This window comes from Halyomorpha halys, unplaced genomic scaffold, assembly GCF_000696795.3.
Source record: "Halyomorpha halys isolate HHAL.00 unplaced genomic scaffold, Hhal_1.1 Scaffold1006.1, whole genome shotgun sequence".
In the NCBI taxonomy this organism is placed as follows: Eukaryota; Metazoa; Arthropoda; class Insecta; order Hemiptera; family Pentatomidae; genus Halyomorpha; species Halyomorpha halys.
Genome location: NW_027111978.1, coordinates 282682 through 299585, shown reverse-complemented (window position 1 = coordinate 299585; position 16904 = coordinate 282682). Strand labels below are relative to the sequence as shown.

Genomic DNA, 16904 nt, shown 5'->3' with positions numbered 1-16904 from the left:
TAGAAATTCTAGCTGTTATTGTTGAATACATATTTGAACCACTTTAACAAAAATATACGGATGTGATTATATATAGTATGGTATAATGATAATAAAATACCTTAAGATCCTGGAACAATGTTACTAATTCATCTTCATTCAAGTCATAAGGTATATTAGAAAGATAGGCCTGGAAGGGACCAGTTGTTGGCAATTTGCTTTCATCAAAAGCAGTACTCCTAGATGCTCTTGGAGCTGTAGGGAGTACAAACTTTCCTGACGCATTGTTGTCATGATGAGTGTCTGAAATTTAAAAAAATATATATATATATTTCCATCTTAGTTATAACATAAACTAAAAATAATTAGAAATTAAGAAAAAAATGAACGGTGAGCAGCTTATCCTATCTGCACAGAATGAAATTACAATGAGGTATTGTTACTAATCATAGTCTGAAAACCTGACCTAAAAGAAGCATTCTAATATTTTAAAAAACAAAAAAAATGTTACAGAAGGCATAAACAATTTTTATTTTTTATTATCATGATCAAGTAACTTAATTAGCAGATAAGATATAAAAAATAATTAATTAATTAAAATAGCGAATATAAAATGCATTACAGCATTTCCTTTGTACTATTTATTTCTTACTCTTCTACATACTTGACCGCTCTAAGGATAATTGTGATGACATTCATTTATTTTTATAACATAACAAAAGTGCAACAAATATTTTTTTTTAGCCCAAAAAGTTTGGAAACCGTTAAATCTTAATAAATTCCAATTTATTACTAACTATTGAATGTCCTGTTCACCAATTTTGACACATTCATAAACAATATTAATGAAGTGCTTATAAGTATAATTATAAGCATGTTCATTGTTCTATAATTTTCATGGAAAAAGTTCTTTTAAAAAAAGAACATATGGTTGGTTTAACTAAACTCAAAATTAACAAAACTTCTGTTAAACAATACTAAGCAATTAGTTACATTGACTGCCAGCTACGAGGATGCTCTTAGTTGGTGTTCTTGCTGTGGATGGGTGAGACTATGAGTTTTATTATAACTTGTATTTCACAATATATATGACTTTCATCATAACTGCGCAAATATAGCAAGTGAAAAAATATACATTTTAGATATTCTATGGAATAAATCAAATGATTAATCTCTATATATAAAAAGTTATGGATATAGATATAATAAGTGAAAGTAAAACCAAGTCATGGTCGACGCCCAAGAACAAGTCTTATAAATGACAATTAAACTGTCAAAAATGTGATTAACACCAGTACACTATTAAAAATCCTGACCTAAGTAGGAATCAGCTATATAAGTGTACAATCAAATATCACAAACCATATTGGTTTCAGTAGTTAGTGCTCGAAAGTTTCCGAAGCTATAGTTAAGAATTATAGGAAATGGGTTGGAAAATCACCCATACCCTAACCTATAGTCAATATTTGTACCAGTCTGATTCTTTTTTGTTCATTCCCTTAAAACAATAACTTATAATTAATATTCTTATAAGAATAGTAATTCTTAAGTGTGGTATGTATAACTTCAAGGGTAAAGGCAAAGTTTGATAGAGATATTCCTTTCACCATGTTTTGACTGCAACAGTTGTTTTTATTGGTAGTAATGAAGCGATTTTAAAATTTTATGAAGTGATTATGTTGGAGGAAACATTGACAGGACATTTAATTACGGATACTAAATAAGTAATAAATAAAATTAAAGCAGGATGTTTAATCATGGACAACTGTGAAGAAAAATATGAACTAAACTTGGAAGCTAATATTCCTGAATTCAATACGTCATTAGTCTGCTTCAATCAATGGTAAAATGCATTGATATAAAATTCAGAAATATATATATATATAATACTTATTTATTCATCCTTAGCAAATTAATTCATATAAAAATTAATCTGTTTCTGTATAAACATCATCCAGACAAAGAAAGAATAGCTTATAAAAAAAGAATTAATTTAAAAATCTATCAAGTAAAGAAAAATACTCAAGAGTCCAAGAAGACTAAATGGAAAATTCCACTCCTTTCACCATTAACTTGAAACCCTTTCTATCCAGCAGTACTTTCAAATTAAAACTTTATTCTAAAGCAGCGAAGGACTGGAGGTGTAAAAATAGTTAAAAGTTTTGGAAGGATATATAAGAAGATGCTCAGTTGTAAACTATTTTTGTTTCACTTTTGGAAGGATAATTTCACAAATAGAAAAAAAGGAACCAATGAGAAATCCTGACATTTTTAAAAATGTAAGATATCTCATCTATCTATTTAAAACAAAAGAAAAACCAGTTTCTAAGCTAAGCAGCTTGCCTTAACAAAAAAAAACTTATATTTCAAAATAACTAAAATAAACAAAACAATTTCTTTTCATTCAATGTACTTTTTTGAAATACAAATAAAGTTTAGTAATACATTGCTACTATTATGCTAATATACTACACTAATTATATAATATTTTTAGATCTATTATTATTCACATTTGTCTACGAAATGTCATACCCTCATCTTGCTTAATATAATTCTTCAAGAATAATATGCTCAAGGCAAATTATTAAATACTCTAAATTAAATTAAAAAAATATTTTTACAATTACTTCGGAGATTTAAAAGAAAAAATTTTGTGTTAAATGTTAATAAACTCCACCAATGAAAGCAATGAAAAACAGATTAAAAATTATATATAAAAAAAAGTTGACCGTATACCTTAAAATATGAAGATGTCAGGGTTGCGGTCATAAAGAATAAAATAGTTTAAACTATTTATTATACTATATAGATGATAGCTCTACAGACTTTGAAGAGTCTGTAGAGTCATCATCTTGAACAGTCCTGATGAAACAAACTGGAGCAAAAAATCAGATAATAAATAGTCAAAAACTTTTTTTGTTATTTTTGACCACAACCCTGACCATCTTTTTCATATTTTAGATTAAAAATTATTTGCTTTTTCAATTCATAGTATGGTAACAAAATTCTGTTGCAAATGTGAAAGAATTGCAGAGAAAGGCAGAAGAACTAGTAAAATTCAGGTAAAAAGGTAATTGTCAGAGAAGGTAATGAGGTAAGCAGGTAATGTAAAAAGGTAAGGCAGGTAAAAAGAACAATACAAGTAGCAGAAAGTAGGTACAGGTAGTTCAAGTAACAAAAGAAAAAGGTAGTGGCAAAAATACAACAGGTATAAAGCGTAAAATCTGGAGACAAGTAAAGATAAATAATAAACAGCTGTATGGAGTTCAAGAATTCTTTTTTGATAATAAATACTTTAAACCTTGTATATTTTGAATTTCCTAATGGTAATCAGTAATGGCAAGGCATATTGAACAGATTCTCTTACAAACATTAGAGGAACTGATGACACGACACAGAATCATAAAGTTTCTTATAATCAAGATTTTAACTACTAACTTAATATTAAAGTTATATAAACCAAAATCAATTATCGTTTATTTAGAGAATAAATTATCTATTATTTAGGATGGCATTACTTCCTCTAAATTTTCATAAATAGGTTTAAAAAAAATAAAATTCTTATGATTTTTATAATAATCCTGGAAACACATAAACATTTATTTATAAATTCAGTTTATTTAAGTGTTTTTGGTCATTCCCTATTACCTTTTACGACTTAATAAGCTAGATATTGATTTTTCTAAAATATTTGGCATTCAAAGTTAGTTTTATATTACTACTCTTATTTATAGAAATTTATACAAAACCAAGAAAATATTCCTTACAATATCTTAACCTAATAATCAAATTGTTTCATAGTTTTTTTTTTACCCATTTTGTATTACTACTAGCAATAAATGACATTTAATTATTTCTAATAAATAAAATTTAAAATACTTTGGAGGAACCTACCTATTCAGAACATTAAGCAGTAAGTTAAATTATATCAATAAAGACAAGACCTAGCAGATAATATTAAAAACCATTCAATTGAACATATATGTAACGAGTTAAATCAAAATCATTAGAGCTGTTAGCGAGAAAATGGTATTAAAAAAAAAAAGTAAAAACTATGACATAGAGGCAATGGCAATTTCATAAGTGGAATTTAGTGAAAAAGTTGCTATAACATCTCAGAAAACATATCTACCTTCAAAATATAATGTCAGTTTTCATATTAAAAAAAAATTATTAAATTAAAAAAATATATATAAAAATTTGGACAAAAAAAGTACAGATTTAAACTATCATATAAATTATTGAGTGAGTGCCTGAGTGCTACACAGACATTCAATTGTAATAATCTATAAATGGCTATGAAATTTACTAGAAACAAATTTGTATTTAATATGATATGGGAAATAAAGCCTTAAATAAAGTATAATATAAAATGGTCTTGATAGAAAAGTTTTGATTTCCAAGATTCAACGTTATTTCTAAATAAAGTAAAGTTTATTTAAATAAACAGAATCTACATCATAAAAAGCTGTTGATTTAACAATTAGTTTATAACAAGGAGCTGAAATCACAAATAATTTTGGAGTTTTTAGCCCAAATATAACAATTTTATAACACAAAAATGTTAATTCTGATACAAACTATTTTCCTTATGAACTTTAATTGATTTCCATTTTCATAAAGATTTACCTATGGTCGTCATGTTTTGTATTTTATTTGGGGAAGGAGAAGGAAACATGTCTGGGAGATGAATTGTAAGAAGAAATATAGTGAAGTAATTAATAGAATAGAAAAAGTAAGTTTTAAGATAGTGATTCAACAATTTTCATCATATTACATATCAACTCGAAAAATAAAAAGTAAATGAAACAGGTTTCACTATATTTTACATTTGCTTTCATAAGATTACTTTGTTAAAATGTTCTGAATTTTACTTAAAGGGAGAAGGAAGAACATGTTCAAAGTTGAAACTAGTAAAAAAAGAGAAATAATAAATACAACAGAAATAATGTTTTAAGATAGCGATTTGATGCAAAATTAAACAACCAAAAAAATACAAATACAAATATAAAAATTAAAATTATGTTTGACAGACATTTTCATTAAAGAGCGGATTGCACTTTTTATTAATTTCCTGTATCTTCTTTAACAAAAACTCTCAAGAGTCCTTTACTTCTTAGAACTAATCGCTTTTCAAAGTTTCATCGAAAACATTCACTAAGTAATTTAGAACCAGAGATCCTAGAAATCAGGGTTATAATTTAAAAAACTATCTTCTGTAGAGACTTGGGAAACCCTAATATTAAAAAAGTGAGCAAAATAGAATAAAACCAATATCATGAAAAGACCAAATACCAAATTAATAACTTAGATATGGGGAGGAAATAGACATTAATACGTGAAATATCCTGAAATAATCAGGACAAATTGATATTTGAAAATAAAAAAAATGTTAGAAAACAAAGTTATTTCATATAAATAAACAGCAAGTTTTGGCAAGCCGAAAACATATTAGAACGTTAAATGGTGACAGAACATTCTGACAGGATACGAGAATCCATGTTATTTACTAATATACATAAAAAGATAAAAAAAAAAATCGGGAAGCTGTCAACTAAAGTATGTCCTTTAAACCACTTTAACTAACTTGTGTTTAAATATGGCAACAAGATGCATCAACTTTAAAGAATCAGAAAAATATTATGCTCGGATTATCAATAGGTAATTTTTTTTTTTTTTTTTTTTTTTTTTTTATGAACTACCACATCCTACAAAATTAATATCAATAAATAATCCAAACAGCATGTTAGGAGTTGAAACTCAATTCAAGAAATAACTACTAAATGCTCACCAAATAAACCTATTATATGTTCGTTTTATTATGCAATTTCTTAATAATCTTTCAACAATTTATAAAATCAGCATTTAAAAAAACCTAGGATGCCATAACTTTCGTAAAAAAAAATTACAGTTTCCATATTTTAACACAAGACACCTCACTTATAAATTGAGTCAAATAAATAAAAGCTCTAGGCAACAATGTTATTTTTGGCTGACAATATAGTCCAAAACAAGAATTCAATTATACGTGTTAAATTGAAGCTATATTTTCAAGTGAAGCTTCCATTAAAAAAAATTTTGATTCCTAAAATTACAGCGAAGGCAAGCATGTGCAATGTAAAACCAGAACAGGTTAACTCAAATAAATCATACTTCATGAATAAGAACACACTGGAAGCACAGGACTATGGGAATATAATTAAAACATATATAAAACACTGTAGACGCAGAATAATCCTGGATATTTCAGGAAGTAGTAAGTTTCACAGCAATGTAATAGCTAAGAATGGATGAAAAGAGAAATTAACAAAACTTTTATATAGGATAGTTCCTAAAAGGGGTAATGAGTTTTTAACAAAAAAAAAAAAAAAATTTAAAACTTATACAAATATGTAATGCATCATCCCAAAACACAACTACAAATATATATCTTCTAAAATTAAAAAATCACAATAAAATGGCAAAAAGCAACCATTTATACCTCAACCGCAACAATACTACATGTGGACTTATTACAAAACAAATTGAAAATATATAAGCTAGATAGGTCAAATCTAACTTTAAATGAGCCTGACAGCTTGTTGACATGCATCGTTAATTATAATTTATACTTACATTGTATACTCGCATCTAATTCCTTGTCAACTTCTTCAGCCCAGTTGAGAGGTTTTCTTGAGGAATCAATTATTATATCTGCATTAACTGGCTTCCATTTTGTTTTATTTTTTTTACCTAGAAACCAATGAAAAATTATAAGGTTAAAACAGTAGTCAATAAAGTGATTACTTAGGTATTATAGCTTCTACAAATTTCAAACTATTTGCTAAATATTAGATAAAAAAAGGTTACATTTCGAAATTTCCATAAGACAAACACATAAATGATCACAACTTGGAGAAGATACAATATTAACAAGACTGTTAGATTAGATCAATTTTGAAGAGGCATACGAAAAAATGTACAAAAAATTTAAAAATTGAATTCAACGTGATGGAATGACGTTTTTTAATTTAATTTTTCATTCCCATCTGTTACCATGAGTAAGTCTGGTTTGATTTCAGGAGTTTAACAGTGAAACACTTAATTCGTACCAAGTTCCGAAATTCGTAAAATAAATAAATAACCATTTGATTAGCTATAAACTGCTGTAAATAATGTAAATAAAATGTTTAAAAACTTATATTGTCAATACCCGAACTCATTCTTAATATTCTTGCCACGAGGTTTCTTACGTGAAAGAATAATGGCACAAGTACAGAAAAGTATCGCACTTATCCTCAACAACACAAAGTTAACTAAATATCACGAACCAGAAATATAGAACACTTATAAACAATCAAAAGCAAAATAACTTAAATATAAAACAGCCTAGTATGTGACTACAAACTATGAACACTAAGAATATGTTTAGGACGAACCTATAGCAGCCATTTTGCACAGGCAAGACTGAAATTCGTTGCATCCTTGGAATTTTTTAATGGCCGTGAAGAAACTACTTAATTAATAAATTTTGTGACGTTAAATAAAATGAGTTAAACTAAAAAGATAAATATATTTTTATAACATGTTTTTCAAGAAAAAATGATCAAAAAAATAGATAATTAAAAATTGAATAGATTTTTAATAACCCCTTGACTTAATGCAAAAATTGTTTTAAAAAAAAAGAATATATGTTTGTTGTTGTAACATATTTAATTCTGTTTAGTTTTCAACAAAAATAAACATTAGTATTATAATTCTGTGTTTTAATTACATTTTATCAGTTGGCGGTAACTTGTTGTCAAATTGTTATAGATGAATAACCTGATACCGCGGTGTAAATTGTTAGGATTTCATTGTTTGAATTAAGATTTCTAGAATTATGTATTTATAACATTTGTTTACACAATATTGATCATTTACTGAAATAATTTCGAAATGAACGGCCCTGGTGTAAGTATATTTCAAGGCAATGATTCTATCAAACTTAATAATTCCAATCAAAAGGAGGAGGAAGAGTTCTTGGAAGATGAAAGAATTCGGAATGCTGAGGTAATTATGTTAATTATATTGTTTAAACTTATTTGTTGTATTATTTTATTAATACCTAGGTTAACCAATTTAATTTAATTTTATTTTATCAGTTGAGGAGTTTAATCAATAAAGCCTTCAGTGATCTTGATGAGGATGATGACAGCTCTATTTCTAGCAGTCATTGCAGCTTACCTTGTGGTAATTTACATATAGTTGTTACATTATTTATTAAAACGTATTTATATTATAAGTTTGTCGTTTTCAGAAACTGGTTATAATTCTACTCAAAATTCTATTTCTGGTAAAGAGAACCAATATTCAAGAGAAAGTTCCCTTAGTTCAAATTTTCCTGGTACACATAAGACACAATTGGAAAATAATTATGTAGATCACTCAGAACTTATTCACCAAATTCCTTATAGAGGTATGAATTCTTCTCATTGTAAATATGTTTTAAACTCATTATTTATTTAATTTTCCATACTTTGATTTGGCGCAATCCCGTTGGCTTGACTCAATATTTGAGAATTACTGATGATAAATTCCATTTAGACTTCATCGCTGTATGTAATAGTGTTGGAAGCAGCTATTAGTTTGGGTCAAAGTACCAAACAATAATCTATATATGGAAAATGGTTCAGGTGCAGTAAAAAAAAAACTCAAATGGTTGAATTACTATTTGAGTTTTTTTTTACCGCACCTAGAACATCTTCCTTTTATATGTTACTCAAGATCTCCACTAAATAATCATATGTGAACTAACAAATGAAAAGTTATTCCTGTTGGCCTTATTAGTGTTAACAAGAAATTAAATTCTTCGTTGTTTTTAAACAATTATTCTATCTAATTCCTTTATATATTTTCAGTCATATTTTTAAAATTGTATTCCAATTTGATTTTATAAAACAATTTAGTTTGATCATTGTTTGATAAATTGAAATCTTTCTATTTTTATGCTTAGTTGAACGCATTCTACAGTTTTTATCTAAAACATTTCAAGGTCAAGACCTCATCTTCAGGATTGGAGTCTGCCATAAATTGTTATATAATTTTCTATCATATTGAGTATTAATGTTATATCATTTACTATTTATTGTTAATTAGTATAATTAATTACTTTAATACTTTTAACTTTCATTTTACGTATTTAATTCATCTCAGTCAACTATCCTTGTTCCATCCTGAGATCTCTAAACACTGTTTCTTCATTTTTTATTTACTAAACAATTATACTTAAACACCTATTCTAGTTCTCATGTCATTTCATTTTCATACTGGCCTGAAAAGGATTTGATCAATACATCTATCTGTTTATATTTTATTTCTTTGAGCTGCACCCCGGTTTTATTTCACTAATTTCCTAAGAAATAATTTTAATCTTCCAGTCATATAACTGAAATTTAAAATTCAGTTTTCTTTGGTAGGGGCTTAACTGCTATAATACTTGTGCAGAACACAAACTATCCTGGAGGTTGCAAAATACTCTAGCTAAAGTACAGAGCATGATACCTTTATTTATTTTTATGTATCAACCATAACGTAAAAACATTGTCACACTGTTTTTACTGATATAACTGACATCCTCCTATGGCTTTAGTGTCTTACCATTTAAGCTGTTAATTATAACTTTCATCACTGGAACCTCTATTTGATGTTATTAGTATCTTTCAATCAAAGCTTGGATTTGTTGGAAGATTATTAGGTGACTATATGTCATGATTGGGGGAAGGTTGTCGGAGTAGTGAAAAAAAAAGCACAGAAGTAGTATAAAAATTATTTATTTGTAACCGATGTTTTGCCCCACTTCTATTGTACTGTATTAATATTTTTATTGCATCATATTTACACCTCTTTTCTTCTTCACTCTTTCTTTTATTTGATTGTACAATATTTATTGTTATTTCTTCAGATTATTATTATTTTACTATTTATTACTCCAGTACTGCATTTGCAATTTCACCACTTTTAGTTTACTATCTTCTCATATTTTATATTTTTTATTATCATCTTTTTTTACAACTTCGTACGTATATTCTCATTGTCTTACCATATCTTATAATGTTTGTAACTTTTTCTCATCGGTTACTAATAAATAATTTTTCAACTATTTTTGTACCTTCCTTGACTGCCACCCAGACTATCTTTCTACAACTATGTTATTACTTTTATAAATCTTGAACTTCCTTCTACAATATCTATTATATATATCTACATTTAATGTCTTTATTTATTAAATTAAGTTCCTATTTCAGTAATTGTCTTATTAGAAGTCAATTAATTTTATTTATTGCAGGTAATTCTTATGAAGTGCCTAGTAATGATAGATATTCATCTCATAATGATCATTGTTGTCAAACCAATTCTTTTGGACATAATGCTCCACCCAGCCAATTAGACGTCTACAAACAATCTGGTGAATAGTTTAATTGTCTTTTTGGTTTTTATTTTTTTGTTAAATTAATTTTATAAATAATTAGTTCTCATATTTTAGAGTTGAATGGAATGACACAGTTGAAAGTTTTATACGATGTCAGATTGAGAGAGATAGAAAAACTTAAAAATGATTTAGAAGCCGAAAGAGATGAAAAAGAGCACATATTACGTAAGCTTAATGTTTCTGAACATGACAAGAAAAAGTTGGAAATTAATTTAAGTAGCTGTCAGTCTTTGTTATGTAAGTATTGAATAGCTAATTGCAGATCAATCAGTGTTTCAATTATATGATTTCAAATATGATAATTTGATTCATTTATTTCCAAAACCCACCCAAAGTATATGAATATCCTAAAGTTTGAGTGGTTTTTAGAAAGAAATGCTCATTTAATTTAGTTTAAAATATGATTCACAATTAGTCATTTATTAATAATAATTATGTTCATGTTATATTTATAAATTATTTGTATTTTTAGCTGAAAGTAAGAAGCATATATTGGAATTAGAAAAAGAAATAGTTGACCTGAAGGAAAATGTTAAGATTGTGGAAAAATCAAAGATAGATGTAGGTATCTTAGCATTTATTTTATTTCTTGTGATTATTATTAATTTATTTAAAATTAGTATGAAATATCTAAATTAACCTTTTGATCTGTTAGTTTGTGGGTTGTAACCTATATTGATGTATTAAAGTAAGCAAGATAATGATAGTAAATTGTTTTATTTGGAAAAAAAATTAATCAGTTGTGTTATTAGTTATGATTTCTTAATTTATTTACTGTAGTTTCTTATATTTGAACTAAATAACTTAAAATAAAATTTCCTCTTCATTTACCCTCAAATGATTAGGTCCGGCATTAAAATTGTAAACTGAAAATTCTTCTTGAGATCCTCGAGACTATCATGGAATTTGTTCTCCAAGTTGTTGAGGTTTAGCTAGATCTGCTTACCGATGTCCTCCAGCTTACAATATATCTGCAGTTTTTGTTTCCTGTCCTTCATCCAAAGAACAGGCTTTCATCAACACTGAATTTCTTGTAAAGTTGATCTATTTGTCTGTTACGGCCCGTCCTTTCTTTGCATCTAAAGAGCATAACTTATTCATTTTATAGTTGCCTTCTCCTGGGGACATGAGGATGTCATCTTTTACTGCGCTTTGATTGGTCTGTTGGTTCGAATTGTTCCAAATTTGTACTTATGTTGAAGGACGCTAGGATTATTATGTTAAATTATTGATATTTTATGATTTATATTTAACGATTGGAGTTTGGAGAAGAAGAAGGAATGATGAGCTGATAGATCTGTTCGAGGAACTTAGCATTTGGAAAGAGAAAACTGTGTAGATTGATTGGCTGTGGTGGGAGAGACCCAGATTCTTGCAGGATCGTAGTGCCATAATATTATATTTAGGTTAACGTAATAGGTAAACTAATTATCTAAAAGAAGTAAAAAAAAAAAATCAACTAAACGAACCAGTATTAATGATAATACAGTGAATTTTGGTTCCATTTTTATTTTCAATGCCTTCTTAGAAGGTGACCAAATCTCTTTTCATCACCGTGTGCGTGCGTGCATGCTGCCTAAAAATACCTATAAAGCTTATAAAACATACTAAAAAATTATGTTTGGTTCCTTATCGCATATGATGTCTTAATTTATGTTACCAAATCAAAATAATAATTTATAAGTAAATGTTTTATTTTAATTAAATACAACAGTTGATATCAAACTATCAATTCATTTAATTTATACTCATCTCAAATCAAATGATAGATATTTTGTATAAGATTATTAGTATAACTAAATGTAAATAGGTACCATTCAAGTCACATTTTTGCACCAAGAACAAAACATCCTTTTTGCTTTGAATTTATAGTTTCTAGTTACTTACCCTAATGTGCAATGGTTTTGACTATTTGAACATTGAACCAATTAACCAAGCAACTCAAGGGATAATTGAATAATAATTTATGAAGGGTTAAAAATTTTAATATCCTTCATTTAGATTATGGAAAATATTAAAATTTATGATCGAATGTAAATATTTTAAATTTATTATTACTTACCTGTTTTTTTTAAACTATTTTTTCTCTCTTTTGTGTAGCCTAGTTTGCTTTTCCAATATTCAAACAAATCAGGTCGATAGTTGTTATATATTTCCACATGCTTTGTGGATTAATTTCTATATTAAGTTTCTGATCAACAATACAGTCACAGTCATATTATTTTGTTTATATACACTTACCTATACAGAATATATAACAAGGAAATGTATTGCGATTGTAAACAATTTAAAATCTTCTGAGTTTTTAACGGAAATACTCATTTTCGTGTCCCCTATGTCTAAATAAGTAATTATTGTAAAATGGTCTCCGTGTATGCCTTTACAGTATGTTTAATTTTTCCTTGTTGGAAAATTTTAGCCATCCTTCATGATTAGCAGTAATAAACAATGAATAAATACATAATGTGAGCTCCTGGTCTGTCCCGAATTCATTTAATAAATGTTCTAAGCAGAAACAAAGTTGATATTCACCTATCATCCCTCAAGAAATGTGTTAATAAAAATTTTGTGGCCTCAGAAAAATACGAATGTGAATTTTTCCTGAGCCTTCTATTTGTATTCCCACATACGAAAATTACGATAACTTAAACACGACTCCCTACTCAACAACACTAAGGGGTACAAACCCAACCATAAAAAAATGAGAACCAATAATTCAGAATAAAAACTTTGAGGAGTCTCTATTTTTTCTACACTATCTTTTTAATGTGCAATCAAAAGGTTTTTAATATGGTCTTATCCCCATTGATATAGTCTGACAAAACATAAATGTTGAATTAAAGTCCATATTAATTAAGTATCTTTAATTTTGTTTATTTAAGTAAAATAACCATATCTCATTGGCAGTAGTAATAAACAATGGATATATGTAATAAGAAAGAAATTAATCACTAACCAAAGGGGAAAATAAAGGTTTTTGAATTTCCATGGTTGTTATGACAATAATCAGATTTTACTTTCATTTACTTTTATCTGAAATATAAGTATCATGCTAAATTATAAAGACATTGATTTTTTAAAACATACAAATATTAATTTCATCGCAAAGTAGGGGTAGGGTGGTAAATGTAAGTTGTGTGATGCACCCAGCAGATTTTTTATTATTTTAGTAATATCCTTTACGCTTTTTCATCAAATTTGCAAATTATTCCAATCAATTTTGCTTCTGAAGGTATTGAAGTTGAAAAGTTTTTTAAGGAACATGTGCATTAATTTAAAAACCTTTAAGGTCCATATTTGTATGACAAACTCTTATTTGGAATCATATGGTATAACAATGTGTTTTATTATGTATTTATATGTCTTTGTTTTCATTGTTCCTAGTTGGGAAATGAGTTGGAAATTGTTAAGGAACAATTGCTTCATCAGGAGCAGAAATACATTGCCCTTGAACGTTCTGATATCAATGTAAAAAGAGAAAAGCAAATGGATTTAGTAATAGACTCAATAAACGCTAAGCATAATACTGAAATCAATTTTCTGCAACAACAACTTGATGCTGCTATAGATAAAATAAACAGAAAGGTTAATTATGATGATAAAAGAATTTTATTTTCGTATTAATCTAATAAAGTGTGATTATTGTAATGTTATTAGCTTTGTGTAAATTGAATTAATATTTTCTTATATGTGTTTGTTTTACTTGTTTAGGAAGATGATTATAAAAATCTTGAAAAGAAACTAGAAGAAATGGAAAAAAAACATGCTGCTAATTTATTGAATAAATGTGATGCAACCATACGACAAGAGGCAACTGTTAAAGCACTATTAGATGAAGCGAATAAAGAAAAGTTGGAATTGACGAGGAAAATCAGTTCTCTACAGGTTTTATATCAGATTATTATTTACTTCTCTATTATTTTAATTTCATATTCTATTTTCATAAATACGTAATAATATTCGAATAGTATGATTGATTGGCCCTCACAGTCCCTGATTAAGATGTAGAGGTTACCTCCTCAGAGACCACAGTTCTCCCTCCAGATAAACAGATCTCAATCATTGAAGCCCTGAACAAATGCTTATCTAGACATTGATAGTTCTCTGGTCACTGAAAATGAAGATGATGGAGGGTCTACTTTGAAAACCTCTTAAAAGGAAAATCTTTTAGATGGAGGAGGTATGTACCAGGAGGCAAATATTAATGGAGAAGCTTTGGACCCACCAGATGAAGAGGATGTTCATGATGTCATAGATCAGATGAGGAATAAAAAAAAAACCAGAAGTGAATGGAATCCTGGTTGAGATTTGGAGACATGGAGGAGAAGCAATCTCCAAATATATTCATAACATGATTATAGAAATCTGGGTTAAGGAGTGCATCTCTGACAAACTATTAAATGTTCCTATCATCAGAAAGATCCTCATAACTGTAAGAACTGACTACTAAGGAATATCCCTCCTGCCATTAAATATTCTCCTACCCTTTATTTTTACCCTCGTAAAAGTATTTTATAATATTCTATTCTATTGACTACTCCCTTTTGTTGAAAGCACAACAAAGCCAATAATAAGCAGGCTTTATGAAAGACAAAGTTATGACAGATCGAGCCTTCTCGATGAGAACAATGATGGACAAAGTCGCTGATTACAAATACGGCCTTACCAGTCTATGGATTTCCGTGCCGCCTATGACAGAGTGATTTGAGAGGAGCTTTTTGAGGAAATGATCTTTACATTCCCCCGAAGCTAGCCTGCCTTGTCAAAATGACAATAAAGGGTACTCAGTGCTCTATGGGAATGTTCAGAGTTGTACTTATGTTTTTTCGTAGTCCCAAGATACTCAGACAAGGTGACTGGTGATTATTATTTAATATTACCCTGGAATGTGCCATTAGAGAGTCAACAATTCTGCTTGTATCGATGATTTTCAACTCATCTTGTCAAATCCCTGCTTTAGCTGATAGTCTAGATTTCATTGGGCGCAGTTTTCTAAGAGAATTTGCCTTTATGAATCCACAAAGAACAATTGCTAAAGTTGGATTCCTGATAAATGAATGAAGAACGAAGTTTATGCTCTGAAATTCTAAAAGTGGAGAGTATTCCCTAACTAATTAAGTCAGTTATTACATGAAGATTCCATTAAAAATACGACTCATTATTCATTGTAGTCAGTAAAAATAAAAAGTACATCCAGATGTTTTTCCTTCACAAAAAATGTTAAAAGGCGTAGCTTGGAGAGGAACATGGTTAGATATCTGGGGTGGGAATGGACGGTAGTGAATAGTCCTTTGGATTATTCTAGACCTCCAGTTTTTGCTTCCATGCTCTTTTTCATGTTTAAATGAATTAATTTTTTTAAAAATAAAAATATTGAAAATTTTACCTCATTTTATCTTTGTGTTCAATAATGAGGAAGTGAATTACTCTATTCTTACATTAACATTAAACCGTTTCAAATTTTGAAAGATAATTTTTGTTTTAAAACATATTTTTCTTCACTCCCCCCTCCAAAGAGTATGTTTTCACTTCCTTACTCAAAAATATTACTACCTCATTTTAACATTTTTTTATAATTTTTCAAAACCATAATTAATGGTTCTCCTGCTTGGCCACTACTGGAAAAGTTAAGGTACTATGCCACTAAGTAGGTATAAATTGTGTGGCTTGAAATTATGACTTTTTTAATGAGATTTTTGGAAGTGAAATCTGTGTATCTTCATATAATGACCCTGGAACACTGTTGGACTCATCCAATAATGCGTAACTAGAGATTTAGCATCGGATTATGCCATCTAATAATAGCTGCTATTATGGGCTTCTAAGAAGTAAATCTGTCTCTTGGACGACCAAGATACAAATATACAAAACTTAATCAGACCAGTTCTCACATATTTGAAAGAGTGCTGGACACTAATATAAATTTTAGAACTATCTCTATTGAAATTTGAAAGAAAGATTTTGAGATCGTGGAGCAATATATGCCTAGAAAATGCTCTGAATCTGAAATTTGAGAGAAAACAGAAAACACTGCTGGCTGAGAGAGCCCTTGTCTTATTATGAGTTCTTGAGCCTTCAAAAAAAGAATGACAAAAAATGTCTTGTTAAAAAATTATTGGCAGTATTGACTTGTCCTCTTAATGGTCTTGGAGAGGAAGATTCTCCATAAAATATTTGGAGCTGTCAAGGTTGACTAGATATGGAGATGTCGAACAAACCAAGAGCTCAAAGTTTTATATAAGGAACTAAACATTGTCCAGTTTGTGAGGTTCAGTAGATTGAGGTGGGCAGAGCATGTTGCTCGGATGGCTGAGAGTGATCTGCCAAGGAAAATAGTGACCGACATAATACATGGAGCAAGACGCAGAGGAAGACCACGCCTTCGATGGAGTGATGGTGCGAGTGGTGATGCCAGGACCATGATGGGAGTGAGGAACTGGATGGCGGCCGCACAAGATCGCAATGATTGGTGGAG

The 16904-nt window shown here is 28.5% G+C and overlaps 2 protein-coding genes across 8 annotated transcripts in view; one reads left to right on the top strand and one right to left on the bottom strand.

Annotated features, from left to right (window-relative positions):
* LOC106687746 (eukaryotic translation initiation factor 4B) overlaps positions 1 to 7534 on the bottom strand; it is a 25205-nt gene extending 17671 nt beyond the window's left edge. For 4 of the 6 annotated variants that reach the window (XR_010844074.1, XM_014431782.3, XM_014431785.3 and 1 more), the window contains exons 1-3: positions 6829 to 6985; positions 6595 to 6711; positions 101 to 282 (exon numbers count right to left, since the gene is read on the bottom strand). Coding sequence is in view for 5 of the 6 variants with exons in the window: in XM_014431782.3 (XP_014287268.1) it covers positions 101 to 282; positions 6595 to 6711; positions 6829 to 6844 (315 nt within the window). In the remaining variant the exon portion in view is untranslated. Of the gene's footprint in view, positions 1 to 100; positions 283 to 6594; positions 6712 to 6828; positions 6986 to 7171; positions 7326 to 7397 lie in introns of those variants that run through there. The other 2 variants (XM_014431783.3, XM_014431784.3) reach the window with 2 other exon arrangements.
* Positions 7526 to 16904, top strand: part of LOC106687751 (centrosomal protein of 152 kDa) — a 21431-nt gene continuing 12052 nt past the window's right edge. Inside the window, exons 1-8 of one of the 2 annotated variants that reach the window (XM_014431798.3) lie at positions 7526 to 8010; positions 8103 to 8190; positions 8258 to 8416; positions 10286 to 10405; positions 10484 to 10666; positions 10902 to 10990; positions 13814 to 14014; positions 14141 to 14314. In XM_014431798.3, the coding sequence (XP_014287284.1) occupies positions 7897 to 8010; positions 8103 to 8190; positions 8258 to 8416; positions 10286 to 10405; positions 10484 to 10666; positions 10902 to 10990; positions 13814 to 14014; positions 14141 to 14314 (1128 nt within the window). In that variant the 5' untranslated portion in view covers positions 7526 to 7896. The remainder of the gene's footprint in view (positions 8011 to 8102; positions 8191 to 8257; positions 8417 to 10285; positions 10406 to 10483; positions 10667 to 10901; positions 10991 to 13813; positions 14015 to 14140; positions 14315 to 16904) is intronic. The other variant, XM_014431799.3, reaches the window with a different exon arrangement.